The following is a 17,781-nucleotide window of genomic DNA, read 5'->3' as shown; positions in this document are numbered from 1 at the left end:
TCTTGGGTTTGTTTTTAGTATAATTTTGCAATCAATATTTTAACACAAGGCGACACGGTGGCGCAGTGGGTAGCGCTGCTGCCTCACAGTTAGGAGACCCAGGTTTCGCTTCCTGGGTCCTCCCTGCATGGAGTTTGCATGTTCTCCACCGTGTCTGCGTGGGTTTCCTCCCAAAGACATGCAGGTTAGGTGCTTTGGCGATTCTAAAATTGTCCCTAGAGTGTGCTTGGTGTGTGTGTGCCCTGTGGTGGGTTGGCGCCCTGCCTAGGGTTTGTTTCCTGCCTTGCGCCCTGTGTTGGCTGGGATTGGCTCCAGCAGACCCTGTAGTTAGGATTTTAACACTTCCTTTGATGTTTATATGCACACATCTTCAAGATGCAAAAAGTGGATAATATTTCTATCCGTGGGCGGCACGGTGGCATAGTGGGTAGCGCTGCTGCCTCGCAGTTGGGAGATCTGGGGACCTGGGTTCGCTTTCCGAGTCCTCCCTATGTGGAGTTTGCATGTTGTCTGCATGGGTTTCCTCCGGGCGCTCCGGTTTCCTCCCAGAGTCCAAAGACATGCAGGTTAGGTGGATTGGCGATTCTAAAATTGTCCCTAGTGTGTGTTTGGTGTGTTTGTGTGTGCCCTGTGGTGGGTTGATGCCCTGCCTAGGGTTTGTTTCCTGCCTTGCGCCCTTTGTTGGCTGGGATTGGCTCCAGCAGACCCCCGTGACCCTGTGTTTGGATTCAGCGGGTTGGAAAATGGATGGATGGATTTATATCTGTTACTAGCGCCATCTAGTGGTGAAATCTTGAACTATTCTCAGTCAGTCAGTCATTTTCCAACCTGCTAGTTCCTAATACAGGGTCACGGGGGTCTGCTGGAGCCAATCCCAGCCAACAAAGGGCGCAAGGCAGGAAACAAACCCTAGGCAGGGCATCAACCCACCACAGGGCACACACACACACACACACCAAGCACACACTAGGGACAATTTAAGATCACCAATGCACCTAACCTGCATGTTTTTTGGACTGTGGGAGGAAACCCATGTAGACACGGGGAGAACATGCAAACTCCACATAGGGAGGACTCGGGAAGCGAACCCCGGTCTTCTAACTGCGAGAGAGCAGCGCTACCCACTGTGCCACCGTGCTGCCCCTTGAACTATTCTTTATATGAAAATTTAATTTTTTAATTAACATGGATTACTATCAATTACTGTAGAGAAAAGCCAAGCAAAAATGACACCTTTTATTGGCTAACTAGGCTTTTCTCTGCATTCATAATGGCTAACACGGTACAACACCCTAGTACTATTGATCAATTACTGAAACTGATTATTGATTCATTTATTGTCATTGAAAGTGAGTAAGTGTGCAAAATGTCTAGTCAATTGGATAATAGGCAGTAGGTTAAATATCGATTACAAGATTTGTACCAGGCAACAAATAGGTGAAGTAAATATAAAGCGTGGTAATAAAATCCAACGTCTGTCTGTCTGTATGTCTGTCCGTTTTTCACGAGAAAACTACTTAACGGATTTAATCGGGCTTCTTTCTAGAATTTACGTGAACATTCCGGTTGATTTTGTGACTTCTCTCGTCACGCTAAGAATCGTAGTTTGCTTGCAGGAGTTAGTATATTCACGCTAATGCGAGACAGAGGCTGCGGGCCGAGGGGAGGGGGAAGCGCGACGTCAGGAGTGGGGAGCCGGGCAGGACCCTCCTCGCTGTCCTGTTTCACTACTACATGGGCGGAGCTGTGAGGGACTTAAATATAACAAGTTTGGAGCAACTATAACATTTCCTACAGGTGGCAACCTGGTCAAACGGAGCACTCAAGGGAGAAGGGCCTTAGAAAGAGAGGTGACCAGGAACCTCTGTGCTTCAGAGAATCTGTGTGGTGATGGGAGGAACTTCCATTAGGACCACCGTCACTGCACCACTCCACTAATCTGGATTTTATGGTGGTCTTCCTTCTGCTTCCTAATGTCTATGACCAGCTTGTTGCTTTTTGCTGACATTCTTCTCCCTAAACTAACTTTTTTTTTTCCTTAATAATGCACGACTCGGTTCTTTTCTATTGTCCTTGATTGAAATATTCCATAGCAATGTAATTTAAATTTTTCCCACATTTACGACCGTAGATACCACTTCTACCGAGAGACTCGATTCCAGCAATGAAGGCTGAATTATGGAAATGAACACAGCCATCTTAAAACACACAGGCCTACTGATTGCTTTAAATATAGGGTGTGCTGGCAGCCCGGCCACCAATAATTGTTCATTGAGTTTCTGATTGCATAATTAAAGCAAAGGAGAGAAATAACATCAATCAAAAACTTCACACCAAGACAAGCACAGGACTACTGTCTGCATTCTGAATCTTCAGATAACAAGCACAGTGCAAGGCAAAGAGAAATCATTTTGACAGCAGGCATGTCCATGTAGTGTGTCCTTAACTCCCTTTGCCGTTTCTCGGGCTCAGAATTCTGTGTAAAGATGGTTAACCCTGAATGTTTTTCAGGATAAGCTGTTATGATGCAACTAGCTGTGCTACCCATCTGAAATGGGGTGAAATCTAACTAAACAACATTAATGACTGCAGGGCACCGCACAATGCATATGTCTGTGTTAAACACCATATGGTATGGGGTTTGTAAAAGCAGCATTGGTGCACCATCTGTTGGAATGACAAATGCAAATGCATTTCATTACTACAAATACTTGTGAGGTGCCATCTGTTGGAATGACAAATGCAATGCATGTATCTCTGCTATATGCCATTTGGTGTAGGATTCATAAAAGCAGTGTTAATGTTTGTGATGCACCATCTGTTGGAATGACAGATGCAATGCATTTCATTACTACAAATACTTGTGATGTGCCATCTGTTGGAATGATAAATGCAATGCATTTCATTACTACAAATACTTGTGAGGTGCCATCTGTTGGAATGATAAATGCAATGCATTTTATTACTACAAATACTTGTGAGGTTCCATCTGTTGGAATGTAAAATGCAATGCATTGTACTTCTAGTGTGATGTGACCTCTATTGGAATGACAAATGCATTAATGTATTTTATTATTACATGAAATGTTTTGAATTTCCAGAAGGTATCAAATCATAATCTTGAAATTAAGACAAAAATCAATGTTCTAGCTCTGGTGGGTGCAAATAATCATGTGACAGGCAGACACAAATCCCTATCATTATATATATATATATATATATATAATATATATATATATATAATATATATATAATATGGACTCACTGTGCTACCCATCTAAGACAGACTGAAATCTGAGCAATCAACGTAAATCTCAGTATTAATGTTTGCAGTGAACCATGTAATGCATATCACTGTGTTATATGCCATTTGGTATGGGATACATAAAAGCAATGTTAATGTTTCTGATGCACCATCTGTTGAAATGTAAAATGCAATGCATATGTATCTGTTTATATACCATTTGGTGTTGGATTCGTAGAGATGGTGTTAATATTTGTGATGCACCATCTGTTAGAATGACAAATGCAATGCATTTAAATTCCTACAACATAGCATTTTTTGGATTTCCAGAATGTGTCAAATCATAAATTTGAGATTAAGACAAAAATCCATGTTTTAGCTCTGGTAGTTTGCAAGTAATCATATGACTAGCGGACACAATTACCTAGCATTTTTAAAATATTGACTAGTTATGCTACCCATCTAAGATAGATTGAAATCTAAGCAATCAACGTAGACCTCAGTATTAATGTTTGCAATGCACCATGTAATGCATATGTCTGTTATATGTGTTTTGGTATAGGATTCATAAAAGCAGTGTTAATGTGTGTGAGGCACCATCTGTTGGAATGACAAATGCAATGCATTGCATTACTAAAAATGTTTGTGATGTGCCATCTTTTGGAATGAGAGAGAGTCATAGCAACCGGATGGACACACAGAAACACAGACACTTATCCTTTTATTAAGGTGGATATTCAGTGTTCAGCCCAGATAACACTCAGGACAATATTCTGACAGTATTCTGTGCTAGTGGGTAAAATAATATTATGATGCAAAAAAAAACTGTGACTATTTCTGTGCAGTGTACACACTTTATGGTAAGTGGTCAATATTCATGAATGTGGGCATAGCCTCCAAGCGACTGAATTCACCACAGGTCGACTCCAAGACAAGGTGTAGAAACATCACTAGTATGGAGGCAAATTTCAGGTGTCACCTCAAAGGGTCTGAATATGGTACGTGTGTCAATGGGATAGTTCAATAAATTAGCAAAACTTTCTAAAATTCATCCTGCTGGGGTACTGAGCGTCATTTGATGGGGGGTTACGAACTGAAATGATTTTAGCGCAGAAGAAAAATGTGAAAAGACCGCATACAAATACACTTGGATTGTCTTCAATGTACAGACTTGAATTCTTCACCTTTATCTGTTTTGTTTTTTTTAAGTTTGTCTGTGGTTTCACTGGATAATAATAGCCAGTTAGTAAAAAGTGCTGGAGTTATTTGTGTGAAAAACAATAAAAATGGATTGTGCGTTCAGAGCACTGGATTAACAAATGAAGGCTCATTACCCCTAAATGGCTCAGGTTTTGTGTCTTTGTTCTCATTACCACAGCAGTGTGAAGATAAATGGGGCCATCTGTGTGCTTTGGCAGACTTCACCATTGCGCTGAATGAGAGCATTCAAGAGATTAACAAGCATTCTTTCAATAACTTTGAACTACGAATAGGTAAGTGCAAAAGTTACAATTGTTAATATGTTTGAAAAGCAAGTTGAACGTTTAAAAAGGGAAAACTTTCATAGGTTGTGTAAAGCCCTTCAAGAGGTACACTGGGAGAAAGTTCCAGATTTGGGGAACATTATGAAACATTAGATAGATAGATAGATAGATAGATAGATAGATAGATAGATAGATAGATAGATAGATAGATAGATAGATAGATAGATAGATAGATAGATAGATAGATAGATAGATAGATAGATAGATAGATAGATAGATAGATAGATAGATAGATAGATAGATAGACACTTTATTAATCCCAAGGGGAAATTGCAAGTAATCATATGACTGGCGAACACAAATACCTAGTATTTTTAAAATATTGACTAGTTATGCTACCCATCTAAGATAGATTGAAATCTAAGCAATCAACGTAGACCTCAGTATTAATGTTTGCAATGCAAATGCAATTAAATCACATTTAATTAATTTAAATCACATTTAAAGAATATTTTACACCAACGGTTCACAAACTCAACACTGGGGGACACACCGGGCTGCAGGTTTTCATTCCCACCAGATTCACAATCAGTGATAATCGTCTGCTATAATAATAAAACACTAAGGTCTGCGTGTGTAATCCCTCTGAGCAATCGGATTGGTCAGTTTGGCTTTGGTGTGATTGGTCAGTCTGGTTTTGCCGACATGACGAAACAGGAAGTGTGAGGAGGAGTAAAGGCGTATGAGTTGTGCTAAGAGAGTCGCCTTCAAAGATCACAAGTATGAAACCGGACAGGAGGCGAAGACAGCGTCTCGAAAATAATGACAGAGTCTGAGAAGCCGGCTTTACAGGATTGTACTCGAGAGACGAAGCGCCCAAGATAGGACATTAGCAAGGGTGCAGACTGAGAGAGTCGCTTTCAAAGACTGAAAACGTAAAAAATAAAAATCGGACAGGAGGTGAGAAAGGCGTCTAGAAAACGATGAGATCAGGATTATGGGATCACGTTTCATAGAAGGAGCACCGGTGAAAAGACGTTTACACACACGCGAATACGGAGGAAAGGCGCTGAAGGTACATGTGAGGCAAGAGACAGCAAATATTTTTGAATTATTCTATCATCTGCCTTCAGCTGGGCCTGTGGCAAAGCATCTAATAAAACACTAAAGTTTGTGAGTCCAGTCCTCCTTTTGATCTGATTGGTCAGTTTGGATTTTTGCTGACATAACAAAACAGGAAGTGTGAGAACACATGTGGAGGAGTAAAGGAGTACGAGTTGTGCTAAGAGAGTCGCCTTCAAAGGTAACAAGTATAGAACTGGACAGGACGTGAAGAAGGCGTCACGAAAATAATGACAGAGATTGAGAAGTGGGCTTTACGGGATTGTACTTGAGAGACAAAGCATCCATGAAAGGACATTAGTAAATGTGTAAGATGCACACTGAGAGAGCCGCTATCAAAGGCTGAAAGCGTAAAATATAAAAATCGTAAAGGAGGCGAGAAAGGCACCTCAATAATGATGAAAGACTGAGAAGCAGGCTTTACGGGATCACGCTTGACAGTGGACACACCGTTGAAGAGATGCTAGCACTCACATGAATATAGAGGAAAGTCGCTGAACGTACATCAAGAGACAGCAAATATTTTTGAATTATTCTATTATCTGCCTTCAACTGGTACCATAGCTAACATCTAATAAAACACTAAGGTCTGTGTGTCCAGTTCTTCTTTTGATCTGATTGGTCAGTCTGGTTTTGCAGACATGACAAAACAGGAAGTGTGAGAACACATGTGGAGGAGTAAAGGAGTATAAGTTGCGCTAAGAGAGTCGCCTTCAAAGGTAACAAGTATAGAACTGGACAGGACGTGAAGAAGGCGTCACGAAAATAATGACAGGGACTGAGAAGTGGGCTTTACGGGATTGTACTCGAGAGACGGAGCACCCATGAAAGGACAGTAGTAAGGGCATACTGTGCAGACTGAGACAACCGCTTTCAAAGGCTGAAAGCATAAAAAATAAAAATCGGACAAGAGATGAGAAAGACATCTGGAAAATGATGAGAGCAGGATTATGGGATCACATTTGATAGAAGGAGCACTGGTGAAGAGACATTTACGGAGGAAAGGCACTGAATATACATGTGAAGCAAGAGACAGCAAATATTTTTGAATTATTCTATTATAAGCATCTAATAAAAACACTATGCCAGCTTTTCTCAACCTTTAAGTATTGTGACCCGAGTTTTCATAACAGTTTTAATCGTGCCCCCCATAACGTTTTTTTGAAACCCTAATAAAATGTATTCCTATATTTTTTGCTGCCGATACATCGCTACAAGTTTAAACTTTCCCTACGAATAGCGAAATTATGCCACATATGGCAACATTCGCGCACCCTTTTTTGTTACTTTCACCCCACAGTTTGAGAACCACTGCACTAAGGTCTGTGTGTCCAGTCCTCCTTTTGATCTGATTGGTCAGTCTGACTTTAGTGTGATTGGTCAGTCTGGTTTTGCAGATACGACAAAACAGGAAGTGTGAGAACACATGTGGAGGAGTAAAGGAGTACGAGTTGTGCTTTGTCGCCTTCAAAGATGACAAGTATAAAACTGGACAGGAGGCAAAGAAGGCGTCTCAAAAATAATGACAAGAGTCTGAGAAGTGGGCTTTACGGGATTGTACTTAAGAGACGGAGCACCCATGAAAGGACAGTAGTAAAGGCATAAGGTGCACACTGAGAGAGTCACATTCAAAGACTGAAAGCAAAATCGGACAAGAGATGAGAAAGGCATTTGGGAAATGATGAGAGACTGAGAAGCGGGTTTTATGGGATTGCGCTTGACAGAGGGGACACCGTTGAAGAGATGCTAGCACACGTATGAATATGGAGGAAAGGCATGAACGTACATGTGAGGCAAGAGACGGCAACTATTTTTGAATTATTCTGTTATCTGCCTTCAACTGGTACCATAGCTAACATCTAATAAAACACTAAGGTCTGTGTGTCCAGTCCTCCTTTTGATCTGATTGGTCAGTCTGACTTTAGTGTGACTGGTCAGTTTGGCTTTGCCGACACAACAAAACAGGAAGTGTGAGAACACATGAGGAGGAGTAAAGGAGTAAGAGTTGTGCTAAGGGAGTCGCCTTCAAAGGTAACAAGTAAAGAACTGGACAGGACGGCATCACGAAAATAATGACAGATTCTGAGAAGCGGGCTTTACGGGATTGTACTTGAGAGACGGAGCACCCATGAAAGGACATTAGTAAAGGCGTAAGGTGCACACTAAGAGAGCCGCTTTCAAAGGCTGAAAGCGTAAAAAATAAAAATCAGATAGGAGGTGAGAAAGACATCTCAAAAATGATGAGAGCAGGCTTTAAGGTATTGCGCAGATCGGCACCACAGAAAAATGGAAAAAGAACAGCAGAGGAAGTAGGGGTTAGTGCCATGATAAAAATGATAATCAAATGCATATACAGAAAATCAGGGTTACACTAAAATGAAGCTATGAGAAAGCCATGTTATAATAATGAGTTTTTAACATTATTTTAAATTGCTCCACCGTATTACCCTGGCGAGTTTCTGTCGGTCAGCTATTCCAGATTTTAGGTGCATAACAGCAGAAGGCCGCCTCACCACTTCTTTTAAGTTTAAGAGACACACGCTATAAGGACGCATATCCTTTCATTGAGGTGGGTAATATTGTAAAGAAGCACCTTCTTATAGAAGGAGGACGTTAATATCTTTGAACCTGTGGTGATCAGGGGGCTTTACTGCAGGTAATGCTCACCTGTTCTTGGATTTAATGCAGATTACTGAAATATGGCAATGTGAGGATGAGCTGCCCTGTTTTAAGGCCTACATAATGGCTTAGCGTGGTCAAGTGGCAAGTTGGGCATTGCATTAATGGCAGGAAGCGTTTTACATTAAGAGGCCTACACAGATCAGTCTAAAGCTATAGTCAAGTAATTATTAAAGGATTAACTTTGTAGAGGATTTGCAGCTCCATTTATGCATTATATTTCTTTTTTTTTTTTTTGTCCATATTTTTCTTTCCAAAGCTCAGCAGGTGACAAGTCACTAATCCAAATGTACTCTGAGCTGCCCAATAATACATGAACAGTAGGCCCACAGGAACGAGGCGTATGAAAGGGTTAACACTACAAAGACCCTCTCATTGAGGTCAGCGCTGTAAAATAATCTGCTTATTGATCCATTAAGTAGCGCAAATGGCACACAACTGCAAGTGTATCCGATTGGCACAGGCGGGAGAAGGGAAACTCGGGCAGTTCCATTTCTGTCATTGATTATCCGCAGTGCATTAAGAAGCCAACTCCTCAGTGAAATATTTTATGTTGAGTCAGCCAGTTGGCATGAATGTGAGTGGCTGATTTCATCGGCCTTCGCACTTTACTGCTAACAAACAGATAAAAGACAAACTGCTTGAAAAATAACAGGAAGAAAATTTTATGAGATTATAAGATGGCATCTGTTTTGGTATACTACAAGATAGTATGGGGCTATGGCTATTGTCTGCGATTCATAGTGTGACCTTAAGTAGCCCCCCCTTAGCATTACGTTTACCCCTCTGGAAAAAGAAAAAGAGGGTTATTATGTGTAACAGAAACACAGAGTACCCAAATGTCAGACTAATGATAGCAGGAAAGGAATGTTGAGTGTCCACTGCTGTACTGATGCAGATTTAGCACACGTCCTTTATGTAATGTGTTTTGAGACCACCAACACACAGCCAGGTCAGTAGACGCCTCTTCCTTTGTGCACTTTTCTTATATTTTTTCTATTGATTGCACATGACAGGGCAGAATCTCACTGCCCGATCTGCACAATCGACGAGCCCCCCCCCCCCCCCCCCCCCCCCCCCACTCCGTATTATTATAGGAGACCACAGCACAAGGGTTAGTGGCTTCCACATGTCCTCCGAAACAAATATCAACAGTTGCTACATTGTGAACACTGTTTAGGGGGCTAACGTCTTGATCACACTTTTTGCTACACGCCTATTTATACCGCAGTAAACCTTCACACGACCGAATTCAGCGGGCATGTCACAAAACTGCGTGTACCTGATTGGCACAGGCGGGAGAAGAGAAACTCAGGCAGTTCCATTTCTGTCATTGATTATCCGCAGTGCATTAAGAAGCAAACTCCTCAGTTAAATATTTTATGTTGAGTCGGCCAGTTGGCATGTGTGTGAGTGGCTGATTTCATCGGCCTTCATACTTTACTGCTAACAAACAGATAAAAGACAAATTGGCAGAATAATAACAGGAAGAAACTTTTATGAGATTATAAGATGGCATCCGTTTTTTGTATACTACAAGGTAGTATGGGGCAATGGCTATGGCCTTGGACTTTAACCTGCCAGGTTGCTGCGATTCATAGTGTGACCTTAAGTAGCCACCCCCCCCCTGAAACACAGAATATCCAAATGTCAGGATAATCATAGCAGGACAGTGATGTTGAGTGTCCACTGCTGTACTGATGCAGATTTAGATAGATAGATAGATAGATAGATAGATAGATAGATAGATAGATAGATAGATAGATAGATAGATAGATAGATAGATAGATAGATAGATAGATAGATAGATAGATAGATAGATAGAAATGAAAGGCACTATATGATAGATAGATAGATAGATAGATAGATAGATAGATAGATAGATAGATAGATAGATAGATAGATAGATATGAAAGGCACTATATAATAGATAGATAGATAGATAGATAGATAGATAGATAGATAGATAGATAGATAGATAGATAGATAGATAGATAGAAATGAAAGGCACTATATAATAGATAGATAGATAGATAGATAGATAGATAGATAGATAGATAGATAGATAGATAGATAGATAGATAGATAGATAGATAGATAGATAGATAGATAGATAGATAGATAGATAGAAATGAAAGGCACTATAAATAGATAGATAGATAGATAGATAGATAGATAGATAGATAGATAGATAGATAGATAGATAGATAGATAGATAGATAGATAGATAGATAGAAATGAAAGGCACTATATAATAGATAGATAGATAGATAGATAGATAGATAGATAGATAGATAGATAGATAGATAGATAGATAGATAGATAGATAGATAGATAGATAGATAGAAATGAAAGGCACTATATAATAGATAGATAGATAGATAGATAGATAGATAGATAGATAGATAGATAGATAGATAGATAGATAGATAGATAGATAGAAATGAAAGGCACTATATAATAGATAGATAGATAGATAGATAGATAGATAGATAGATAGATAGATAGATAGATAGATAGATAGATAGAAATGAAAGGCACTATATAATAGATAGATAGATAGATAGATAGATAGATAGATAGATAGATAGATAGATAGATAGATAGATAGATAGATAGATAGATAGATAGATAGATAGATAATTAATCCCCAAGAGGAAATTCACATACTCCAGCCGGTTCTTCATGTGAGGTGTTTTGAAACCACCAACGCACAGCCAGGTCAGTAGATGCCTCTTCCTTGTTGCGCTTTTCTTATATTTTTTTCTGTTGATTACATATGACAGGGTCGAATCTCACTGCCCAATCTGCACTATAAACGAGCCCCCCCCCCCAACCCCCCCCCCCCCCCCCCCCTCCACCGTATTATTCTAGGATACCACAGCACAAGGCTTAGTGGTTTCCACATTTCCTCCGAAACAAACATCGATAGTTGCCGCATTGTGAATAGTGCTTAGGGGGCTAACGTCTTGATTGCCTTTCGCCATTTTTGCTGAGCACCTACTTACACCGCGGTAAACCTTCACGCGACCGAATTCACCAGCAGTTCATTCATCCAGTGCCGTAATGCATCAGTCTCACTATCCGTGGCAACATCTGTCATATTGTTATCACTATCTCTCAATTCAATTTTTTCTAAAACTGGATTTACAGTTTTTGGATGTACTTTGTTAATCCCTGAGGAGGGGAAATTGTCATTTTGCATGAAAATTTGTCTTGTTACGATATATTTTTTTTTTTTAACTTTAAAAACCATTTATTGCAAATACTCAGAATAAAATGATTATGTCAAAGCAAGGCACTATAAAGCAGTGAACTTTGTATGTCAAATGACATGGAATGTTTCTTGAACTATTTAATATTCTTCACCTTCATCATCCTCTTCACCCACACTGTTTGGTCCCACCTGCTCGTAATTAGAACACTCTAGACAAGAACAGGACATTCAGCCCATCAAAGCTTGCCAGTCCTATCTACTTATTTCTTCCAAAAAAACATCAAGTCGAGTTTTGAAAGTCCCCAAAGTCTGACTGTCTACCTCACTACTAGGTCACGTATTCCAAGTGTCTATCATTATTTGTGTAAAGAAAAACTTCCAAATGTTTGTGTGAAATATCCCCAACTGTGTCCTCGTTTTCTTGATGAACTCATTTTAAAGTCCCAGTCTCGATCCACTGCACTAATTCCTTTCATAATTTTAAACACTTCAGTCAGGTCTCCTCTTCATCTCCTTTTTCTTAAACTGTAAAGGCTCAGCTCTTTTAATCTTTCCTCATAATTCATCCCCTGTAGCCCTGAATCAGCCTAGTCGCTCTTCTCTGGACCTTTACTTGTGCTGCTATGTCCTTTTTGTAGCCTGGAGACCAAAACTGCACACAGGACTCCAGGGGCCTCATGTATAACGCCGTGCGTAGAACTCACACTATAACATGGCGTAAGCACAAAAGCGGGATTGTGCGTACGCACAGAAAAATCCAGATGCAGGAATCTGTGCGCACGCATACTTTCACGTTCTTCCACTACATAAATCCAGATCGGCGTGAAAAGTAACTCACGTGCACACGCCTTCTGTCCCGCACCAACTCCTCCCAGAATTACGCCTCTTTGAATATGCAATTCAATATAAATAGCCTTCTGTGAAAAGACAATGGAAAAGCACAGGGGAAAATATAAGAATTTCAGCGAATACCAAGTGGAGGCAAAGGAAAAACGTACTATTTGTTGGTTTAAACAGTAATATAATCAACAAAAGGAAGTTGATCGAGTGACAGAGTGTCGGAGAAACTCGAAGGTTCAACTTCACAAAGTCGCACAGTGCCCGAAATAAAAAAGAAATCACATATCAAAGTCGCCGTGAAAAGGCGAGTCGTAGCCCATCGTCTGAGTGTCATATGAAAGCTTATCAGGGTACAGAAAAAAAAAAATAGGCACACAGTGGGAAAAAAGCACGAAATGTCAACTTTAATCTCGAAATTTCACGTAGTTTATTTTGCCATTAAAGTAGAACATCATAAACTTCATCTTAAAATCGTTTATTTTACTAGTTTCTCAAGTAGCACGTTAAATTCTTTGTTCTGTATTTGATCTTCTATGTGCTCTATGTGTGTGTGAATCACTACGTGCTTCCGTTCTTTCTCTTTCTCCGACACAGAATCCATTACATTCGTGATATTACAGCTCTCTGAATAATTAAAATACTGAGATGTATACGTGATATCATTTTCATGATGATAGGAATGAAAGCATGTTATTAAACATGGGAACACGGTGGCGCAGTGATTGTTCATATCTCACGCAAGAGGCTTGCTGTGCCATGTGCGACCTTCGATGAAATAATTTATTACAGAAGTACTGTCTCTTTCAAACGTACTAACCTCCAATTCCTGTCCTTACTTTTCTTTCTCCAAATGACCAATCGCCACACAATCAGCTCTGTAATAGACGTTAAGCCATCTGTAAGCTTAGAACGCCGATTCTTCAAAACTTTTAAGGAACATCGAAATATCTTCGTAGTACATGTTTAATTATTCTATCCGTCTATCTTTGCAGTGTCGCGTCAGCACCAGCAAGAATACAACGCAATGCAGGAACAATCCCTGAACTAGCCAGCGCTGCGGCACCGTGTCCTCACATGTTTAATTATTAACAATACAGATTATTTAAATGAAGTTACAGTTTTAGCTGTATAATTTAATCAACATATTTTGCTGCATTTCATCTTAAAAATGAATACCGTCATCATATGTAAATACGCGCTTTATAAAGTGGCGCAGGTTGTGCAATATTATAACTGTAGTGCAAGTTTACAGTGAGGTGATTGTACTTATAAGTAAACAGTTCTACAAGGAGCACTTGATGGACTGATTGAGTGTGTTTAAAGCTCTTGGGATGAAACCTTTTCTAAACCGCGAAGTCCGTACTGGGAAGTCTCTATAAAGCGTTTTGCCGTGGCTCAGGCAGCGTCTGCTTCATGCTGTATACCGATAATTCAGCTGCTGCTGTGATTCCCCACTCAGATACAGTGATATAAATGCTCCGAGTGGTGCAGTGAGAGTAACATGGAAAAAGATGATCTGCTGTGGCAACCCTTAACGGGAGCAGCTGATAGAAGAAGAAGATGCATTGAGAGTTACAACGCTAAAGCAGTTATGGTATTTGGAATACTTTGGCTATTCCCTGGACCATTATATTGCTGCAGGTTAATTACAATCAGATGCATTACACTAATAAACAATATGCAGTTAGTTTCAGGGTATTTATAAAGCCACGTCAGGAATGTGGATCTAAGAAAGAAAGGTGATCACACAGGAACAGTAACACTGCTTTGACGCTGGGTGCCGCCAGTCTGCAAAACCAATCGGAGAAATTGCGTACGCCAAGGTATGAGTTACCGTGGAAATGTGCGTGGCTTTACGCCAAGTTTAGGTTTTATACATCGCGATTTGAGCGTGGAAAGGTTCGTACGCAACATTTCTGTGCGTACGCACCGTTTATACATGAGGCCCCAGATGAGGCCTCCTTATCTATCTATCTATCTATCTATCTATCTATCTATCTATCTATTATACTGTGCCTTCCTTATCTATCTATTATATAGTGCCTTTCATATCTATCTCTCTATTATACTGTGCCTTCCTTATCTATCTATTATATAGTACCTCTCATATCTATCTATATATTATATAGTGCCTTTCATATCTATCTATCTATTTATTATACAGTGCCTTTCTTATCTATCTATCTATAGCTGTTTACTAATAATGTTTATAATTATAAAACCAGTCATGGATCATATGATATGGTGGGCCAAGCCATACTGTGGTTTTCTCTCACACTGACACATAGCAGCCTGTCGGACCCCCAATGCTTTACACTGTTTAATTGAGGGCTTTGTACAGCCCCGTGTTCATCTCACAGCACCCTCTTCTGGACACACATGGCATCACTACCTGAATCTTTCCTTCAGCATTTTCCAACAAACATGTGCCTACTTACTATGTTATATGATACTACAGATAAGTGAGCGTGGGTGTGAGTGTGAACCAACACAGACTGGCACCCTTTGCTTGTGGTCAGTGCTGCCAGGATAGGTACTGGCATCCCCTGAACAGATTAAATGCATGCATGTGTCTAATTTGTGTTTTTCACTCCCTTCTTGCCATCACAGTGTTGTTCTTGTTTATTTTTTTCAGGGGTCGCACACGGATCTGTTGTCGCTGGGGTGATTGGAGCGAAAAAGCCTCAGTATGACATATGGGGCAAGACGGTGAATTTGGCAAGCAGAATGGATAGCACAGGCATCAGTGGCAAAATACAAGTGCCTGAAGAAACGTATCTCATACTGAAGGAGCGCGGCTTTGCCTTCGAATACCGGGGTGAGATCTACGTGAAAGGGATAAGCGAACAAGAAGGAAAGATCAAAACCTACTTCCTCCTAGGAAGAGTTCAGCCAAACCCACTTATCATGCAACCGAGGAAACTGACTGGCCAGTACTCTTTGGCAGCCGTTGTCCTTGGGCTTGTGCAGTCTCTGAACAGGCAAAAGCAGAAGCAAATCCTTAACGAGAACAACAACTCTGGGATCATGAAGGGACACTATAACAGGAGGACACTGCTGGCTTCTGCCGGAAATGAAACGGTCACACAGGCCGAGACTGCTGACAAAACTGAATTGCCATAAATATGTTGTTTTCTTTTGTGTTGATGTTCTTTTGTATTTCTTTTATATATAAAATAATAAAATGGGTTTAATTTTTTTATAACTGGTTGTTTCTTGCGGTGATTATTTGTGTAGGCTATCACCGTTCACCGATCCATTTCTGAAACTCTTGTTCCCACTATGGAATTATGGGGAGTCTGAATGTGCCACGTCCATACTAGAATCCTAAGGTAGAACCCTAACCATCCAGTCAGTGCCAGTCTAGCACAGGGTAGGCTGACGTACCCCACCACACTCATCACTCCTACCGAGCTAATTTGTGTCAGATGTGCTCTCATTCAAGCACTTTCCTGTGATCTGATTTTGCGGATAATTAAAAAAAAATCTCTGCACGTCTCAAACATCTTTTTTCCTGGCTTCGATCCCTGGTTTAGTGTTTAATAATAATATCCATCCATTTTCCAACCCGCTGAATCTGAACACAGGGTCACGGGGATCTGCTGGAGTCAATCCCAGCCAACACAGGGCACAAGGCAGGAACCAGTCCCGGGCAGGGTGCCAACCCACTGCAGGACACACACCCACACACCAAGCACACACTAGGGCCAATTTAGAATCGCCAAGCCACCTAACCGGCATGTCTTTGGACTGTGGGAGGAAACCCACGCAGACACGGGGAGAACATGCAAACTCCATGCAGGGAGGACCCGGGAAGCGAAACCAGGTCCCCAGGTCTCCCAACTGCGAGGCAGCAGTGCTACCCACTGCGCCATCATGCCACCCTAATAATAATAGAATAATTACAATTCTTTGCATTTATATAGCACTTTTCTCACTACTCAAAGCGCTCAGCAATTGCAGGTTAAGGGTCGTGCTCAAGGGCCCAACAGAGCAGAGTCCCTTTTTGGGATTTGAACCGGCAACCTTCTGATTGCCAGTGCAGATCCCTATCCTCACAGCCACCACTCCATCAGTTTAGCATTTAGTGTTAGTGTTTAGTAGCACACAGTGAAAAAGAAAACCCACTGGGACCCCCAAGGCTAAAATGTTGGGTTGCAAAGGTAGTCTATGTTGTAATAGAGAGCAACTCTGCAAAATTTGGTCCAGACTGGTAAAAAAGTGAAGGATTGTACACTACCAGTCACCTCATTTTTTCTAGTTTTTCTTCAAGATTTAATCAGTTGAAATGCAATGATTCAAGATTCAAGAGTATTTATTGCCATTTCATCCAGTAGTACAGCATACAGTGAAACGAAACAACGTTCCTCCAGGACCATGGTTCTACATAAAACACAAGACAACGAAGAATCCACAACACATAACATAAAGACACATAATATATAACAAGGTGCATGTGAGTCAAATGTGCAAACATGTGTAACCATGTGCAACACTGCAGAACAGAAGACATATATCAGGCCGGTCCATGAGTGTTCAGGAGTCTGACTGCTTGGGGGAAGAAACTGTTACACATTCTGGTGGTGAGGGCCCAAATGCTTCGGTACCTTTATCTCAATGGCAGGAGTATAAACAGTGAATATGAAGGGTGTGTTGGATCATTCACAATGCTGGTGGCTTTGCGGATGCAGCGTGTGGTGTAAACAGAGTTGGGTAGAGTAGCCAAAAATTGTACTCAAGTAAGAGTAGCGTTACTTCAAAGTAATATTACTCAAGTAGAAGTAAAAAGTAGTCATCCAAAAAATTAGTCAAGTAAGAGTAAAAAAAAGGACAGTGAACCCTCGTTTATCACGGTTAATCCGTTCCAGACTCTACCGTGATAAATGAATTTTTGCGAAGTAGGATTCTTTATTTATAAATCGAATATTTTCGCAGTTAGAGTATAGAAAACCTGTTTACGATCTTCTAAATACGTTTTTTAACATTATTAGAGCCCCCTAGACATGAAATAACACCCTTTAGTCACCATTACACTCGTATTACCCAATATATTAGACAAAATAAGAGAAAATAAGACATATTAGACGTTACAAATATCACATTATTACTAGGCTCACCCGCCTTTTAAGGTGACCGACTTTTATCCTCAATTTGTGTGAGCTCCATGTGTAAATCAGGCATGTAAATGTAGGGAA

The 17,781-nt window shown here is 40.5% G+C and overlaps 1 protein-coding gene across 2 annotated transcripts in view; it reads left to right on the top strand.

Annotated features, from left to right (window-relative positions):
* The window catches only part of adcy8 (adenylate cyclase 8 (brain)), a 345,854-nt gene extending 330,063 nt beyond the window's left edge, over nt 1-15,791 (top strand). For both annotated transcript variants that reach the window (XM_051928959.1, XM_051928960.1), the window contains 2 exons: nt 4,623-4,737; nt 15,222-15,791. In XM_051928959.1, coding sequence (XP_051784919.1) covers nt 4,623-4,737; nt 15,222-15,709 — 603 coding nt within the window. In that variant the 3' untranslated portion in view covers nt 15,710-15,791. The remainder of the gene's footprint in view (nt 1-4,622; nt 4,738-15,221) is intronic.
* The last annotated feature ends 1,990 nt before the right edge of the window (nt 15,792-17,781 follow it).

This window comes from Erpetoichthys calabaricus, chromosome 6, assembly GCF_900747795.2.
Source record: "Erpetoichthys calabaricus chromosome 6, fErpCal1.3, whole genome shotgun sequence".
NCBI classification, from domain to species: Eukaryota; Metazoa; Chordata; class Cladistia; order Polypteriformes; family Polypteridae; genus Erpetoichthys; species Erpetoichthys calabaricus.
Note: the sequence above shows the minus strand (reverse complement) of the source record. Positions and strands in the feature narration are given on the sequence as shown.